Raw genomic sequence first — 6,000 nt, 5'->3', positions numbered from 1 at the left:
TAAATACTTTGCATCAGTCTTCACGATACATGACACTGCTTCGTATTTTTGGAATGCTATTAATCAAGAGGCAAAAGCTGGGGAGGCGGTGGGGGGGGGGAGATGGGGGGTGGGGGAACTTTTCACTAGAGAAAAAGAACTAGGGAAGCTAATTGGGCTAAAGGCCGATAACTCCCCTGGACCTAATGGGTTGCATCCTAGGATATTAAAAGGAAGTGGCTACAGAAATAATGGATTCTCTGGTAGTAATCTTCCAAAAATCCTTAGATTCTGGAAAAGTCCCAGAGGATTGGAAAATTGTGAATGTTACACCCTTATTCAATAAGGGAGGGAGACAAAAAGCAGATAACTATAGGCCAGTTAGCTCAACATCTGACATTGGGAAAAGGTTAGTCTATTATTAATAACAAAGCATTTAGAAATACATAATCTAATCAAGCAGAGTCAGCCTGGCTTCATGAAGGGGAAATGATGCCTGACAAATAATTATTTGAGGAGGTAAAGAGCAGGCCAGATAAAGGAGAACCAGTTGATGCAATATGTTTGGATTTCCAAAAGACGTTTGATATTGCACGTAAGGCTACTTAATAAGATAAGAGCTGATGGTGTTGGGGATAATATGTTAGCATGGATAGAGGATTGGCTAATTAATAGAAGACAGAGTTGGGATAAGGATGGCATTTTCAGGATGGCAACCTGTAATTAGTGGAGTGCCACAGGGATCAGTGCTGGGACCTCAATTATTTACAATATATACTGATGACTAGGATGCGGGGAGTGAATGTACTATTGCCAAGTTTGCGGATGATGCAAAAATAGGTGGGAAGGCAAGTGGCGAGGATGACACAGGGTCTACAGAGGGATATAGACAGGAATGGGCAGAAACTTGGCAGATGGAATAAAATGTGAGAAAATGTGCGGTTATACACTTTGCAGGGAGAATAGAGGAGCTGGATATTATTTAAATGGAGAAAACTGCAGCGCAGAGGGATTTGGGGGTCCTCGTGCATGAAACACAAAAAGCTAACATACAAGTTCAGCAGGTAATAGGGAAGGCAAATGGACTGTTGGCCTTTATTTCAAAGGGAATGGAGTATAAAAGTAGGGAAGTCTTGCTAAAATTATACATGGCACTAGTTAGACCACACCTAGAATACTGTGAATAGTTTTGGCCCCCTTATGTAAGGGAAGATGTACTAACATTGGAGGCTGTCTAGAGAAGGTTCACTAGGTTGATCCTGGGGATGGAGGGATTTTCTTATGAGTTGGGACATGTCCATAACTTCTATTTAAACATTTAATAAAAAGTTAAATACCCTCATGAAACTTCATCCCTCCCGTGGATGAGGTTTCACGTTTTATCTGAAGCCCGCCTGGGCTCCTGGCCTGCCCATCGACCTTAAGGTTGGACGGGCAGGTCCATCAGTCATGTTAATTAGTTTTTTAATGGCCTTCATAGGCTGAACTGAGAATCTGAATGACTTGGGGTGAGGTCGGGATGCACACCCGATGAATCCCCACGTCATCTTACGTGTTGGCAAGCAGGCCCCACTGCTCGCCGACCAGAAAAACCTGCCCCAGGGAAGTTATCCCCAGTGTCCTGGTCAATAATTATCCCTCAATCAACATCATAAGAATACAGATTATTTGGTTTTAATCACATTGCTTTTTGTAGGGGTTTACTGTGTGCAAATTGGCTGCTGCATTTCCTACATGACAACAGTAACTACACATCAAAAGTATTTAATTGGATGTAAAGTGCTTTGAGATGTCCAGTGGTTGTGAAAAGCGCTATATAAATGCACGTCTTTCCTCCCACAAATACAAACTTTCCAACAAGAGTCACTAACTGTCAGTTAGTAAGGGGATCTCTTGCAGATTTCTAACCACCCCCCCCCCAACCCCACCCCCACCCCCTTAAACCTGTGGGCCTCATGGTGTTTATGACTCAGCTACTCACTATCTAAAGCTACTGAGGCATCAGGGAAAGCACTTGACATCAGGTATCAGAGAAGGGTGGGATGGAGAAAGTGAAAGTATCGGGGCTTCTGGCCCAGAAGATAAAAGCAATTCGGATCAGTACTTTTACTTCCCAGTTTTTACTATTGTTTTCCTTCTTTGGCTATAGCAAATTATCTGTTAAATACAGCTGCAGTTACAAACCTAATGGCCATGAGTACCGAATAATCTAGGAACTGGAAGCTGTAGATACCGGAGGATGGATAATAAGCCCTTCCTGATGAAAGGTCATTGGCCTGAAATGTTAACTCGGTTTCTCCCTCCACTGACACTGCTTGATCTGCTGAGCATTTACAGCAATTTCTGTTTTCATTTCAAATTTCCAACATTTTGCTTTTGTACAAAGAAGCCATTATCTTAGAAAACATGACTCAGGCTCAATTGCAAGATTGTTCCTCAAGTTCCCAAGGCCTGAAAACTCACCAAGCCATCACCACTATAAAGCATGAGCCAAACTGCAAATGTGAGGCTTACCTTTAACTTCCTTCTCTGCCAGAGACTCACATGACCTAGAGGACAAAACAAAATAAAATTGAAATTAGCAATGCTGCTTTAAATGCAGAACAAACACGAACAGGGAGCCCAGGAGGTGAAGAGAAGGAAGTATGTACAGGAAAGCAGTCACAAGAAGCTGTGGGGAGAAGAGGAAAAAGGGGAAGAGTAAACATTGCACAGCCTTATGGGGAAGATTGGCTGTTACATAGCTGCTGGGGGCAGGGGTGTGAGGAGAGCATCATGGGGTAGGGTGTCAAATTAGCAACTGTGATAGTGTTAAACCTTTGTAATGAGTCAGCAGCTTTCAATGTTGCAATTCTGCACAACTGGGAAGGGAAGAAAGGATTCAGTGGGGGCAGGGGAAAGGTATCATTCTGAATAAACAGGAAGGAAAAAGAGAAGCTATCTGCACAAATAGGTCATGGTGGAGTCAGCATGGTTTAGTTCTTAGACTCATTCCTTCGAGTTGGCAGCAAACACTATACTAACTGCTATAATATATTATTTTTAAAATTACTTAATTATTTTGAATTTTCTACAACACGTGATTAGACCAGAGATATGACAGCATCACAATCCGCTGCTTGTATTCATACAAGCTTCAGTCAAAGCTGGAATGCTAGGTTGGAATTCCCACTCTTCCAATTATCTATGACCTTCTCACACGACTCACATCTCAAGTCACAAGGCAGCACGTGGGTCTGGCTACTAATACAGGCAGGCACAAGGGCAAAGAAATCAATCGCTATGTGGGTGCAACTGTCCAAAGATGCATGCAGCAAGAAAGAGAGGTGGGGGGGGGGAGAGAAAACGTCAGGGGGTGCATGATGGAGGACGTGGAATTCAAATGTAGCTGCTTTGAGTATGTGTACTGACGCTAAACAACTCATGCAAACTACTGTGCTTCTCGTGAGCTGGGAGAGTACAGCCGCACGTACAGCCTTCCTACAACCTACAAACTTTAAAATCCAAATTGACAATTACCAATCAATACTTTCTGGTTGACATGATCTTTATTCTTTTCAGTCTTATTTGTTGTGACATTTGTTGCGTTTGAAACCATGGAGATCTTTTCCTTGGGTTCAGTGCTTCAGGTTCTTCCCACAGTCCCTACGGCCAGGAGGATAAAACCCATGCGAACATATGAATTAGGAGCAGGAGTAGGCAACAGCCCCTCGAGCCTGCTCTGCCATTCAATAAGATCATGGTTGATCTGATTGTAACCACAACCCCACATTCCTGCTTACCCCGATAACCATTCACCCTCTTGTTAATCAATAATTGTTATCTAGTTCTGCCTTTAAAATATTTAAAGACTCTGCTTCCACTGCCTTTTGAGGAAAGATGTTCCACGCCCGTCAGGGAAAAAATCTTTCAAGTCTGTCTTAAATGAGCAAACCCTTCTTTTTAAAATATTGACTCCTAGTTCTAGATTATCCCACAAGAGGGAACATCCTCTCCACATCCACCCTGTCAAGACCTTTCAGGATCCTAATCTTGGATTTGAATTTGAATGGATTGGTCTGCCCTTCTCCCTCAGATACATGCGCAGACACAGCATTTGAGCTACTGTGGCAAGTAATGCAGCTTCTTTTGCTAAGTAAATCAGGATTCATTAACACCATATGGACCATGACAGAAAATAAACTGTGTGGGCACATTATGGATAAAAGTGTTTAATTTTCCTCACAATTACACCCTGCGCTGGGCGTTGTGCCGTTCAGCCAATCTGCTCAATAAAATCTGACTACCCAGTTGCTCAGATCCCACTGAGCACCTGCACTGATTCACACAACCTCTCACGCAAGTGTCAATTACATTACAAGTCTTCTCGATGACAGGAAAGCTATTTTAAATGGGAAACTTCAATCAGCCAAATATAAATACATGAAATCCAAGTGGCTTGGCGCCAGAGTTGGCAAAAGACTGCTTCATGAGCCAATGCAGCAAGGAAGCTACTAGAGGCAGTTTTCATCTTCACCCAATATTATTAACTGACCCTGGAAATTAGAGTTGTTGCTCTAGGATGCAATGATCATAAAATGATAAGAGTTTAAACTTGGTATCGGAAACTTAAAAAGGGGCTCATTTTAAAGAAATAAGAGAAGTAACGAAAGCAAATGGATTGGAGGAAGATGTTCAATAATACTTCAGTAGAAGGTAGGTGGAACAATTTCCAAGGAATAATCCTGAGAATGAAAGATAATTGCTTACCGAAAATAGGCATAATCAGAGTAAACATACTTGACCCTAAACTAATTAACGAATTAAAAATAAAGAAAAAAAAGCCACTCCTATAAGTCTTGCCGGGAGAAAGGGCATGGGATTCACTAGGGTGAATACAAGAATGTTGAAACACATTAAAAAAACGATCAAAGAGACCTAGAGAAAAAATAGTTTAATAGTTAGAAGTGAAAGGCGGCCGGGAGGCGGAATCAAAGAAGAAGTAAAATCCAAATATATAAATAGGTTCAAAACTTGAGGATAAGTATTGAATAGTTAATATTCTGGATACTCACTTCAATCAAATGTTCACCAGGGAAATCTCAGCAACATACGCTCTCCCCCCCCAAAAAGGTCAATCAAGATAGAATGAATTACTTCAATATAAATAAGATGGAAGCCCTAGCTGGATTTAATGAGTGTAAGCACAAACAAATCCTCAGGGATAGATGGTACTGTCTCCCAACATGCCGAGAAAGGGAGGGGACGTGGAAAACACTCACGATTTTCCACCAAAAACATTGCAACAAGAAGCCAGAAAAACTTAAAGTATGAATTCATATTTCCTAGAATCAGCACGACAGTGCACACACCAAGGCAAATACTCGATGGCTAAATCTAGGGTGGATGAGAGGTAAATATTGAAACCAGCACCAGAGGTGACAGCTTAGTGTGTACTCGCCAATTAACAAGTTACAATAAAGATCAGAAGCTTTAATAGCACCACAACATTATCTATCAGGCCCATTACTACACCTGACACTGTGCCAACCATCTCCCCCAGCAACCATCAGCTGCACAAGCACTCAACGCAGCCAACCCAGCCCTTAATCTTCCAGTGATCAGCAGGCTGATGTTAAAAATGACTCTGTGTCTATCAAACTGCATGCACTCAAGGATCTAAGAATAAACTCTTACAGAGCTCATTAGACTCAGCATCCAAAATGGTCAATTAACTAAAACAGCAGATGCCAATCCGTGCTGTATCACAATATGCATTAGGCCCATTACACACACGCATGCAGTAACCATCAGTGTCAGTCCCTCATGCTAAGTTCAAGCTGGAAAAAGGTTGCTTGGACCAAAATGAGCAATCAATTAAAGAGGTCAAATTCAGAGAGAGCTTATGCAGGCAATTGTCCCTGGGCTGCTTCAGGAAGGATCTTACCTCCTGCAATAAGGACACAAGAGTATCCATGTATGCAGAGATATTCCTCAGAAATGTTGCATGGCTTACACCACCAAGCCCTTAGCCTTAGGTTG

At 42.0% G+C, this 6,000-nt stretch overlaps 1 protein-coding gene across 1 annotated transcript in view; it reads right to left on the bottom strand.

Moving 5' to 3' along the window:
- The window catches only part of LOC121285667 (proline dehydrogenase 1, mitochondrial-like), a 49,585-nt gene that overhangs the window by 26,436 nt on the left and 17,149 nt on the right, over window positions 1-6,000 (bottom strand). The window contains exon 3 of the mRNA XM_041202325.1: window positions 2,494-2,528. Within this exon, the coding sequence (XP_041058259.1) occupies window positions 2,494-2,528 (35 nt within the window). The remainder of the gene's footprint in view (window positions 1-2,493; window positions 2,529-6,000) is intronic.

This window comes from Carcharodon carcharias, chromosome 13 (genome assembly GCF_017639515.1).
Source record: "Carcharodon carcharias isolate sCarCar2 chromosome 13, sCarCar2.pri, whole genome shotgun sequence".
Taxonomy (NCBI): Eukaryota; Metazoa; Chordata; class Chondrichthyes; order Lamniformes; family Lamnidae; genus Carcharodon; species Carcharodon carcharias.
Note: the sequence above shows the minus strand (reverse complement) of the source record. Positions and strands in the feature narration are given on the sequence as shown.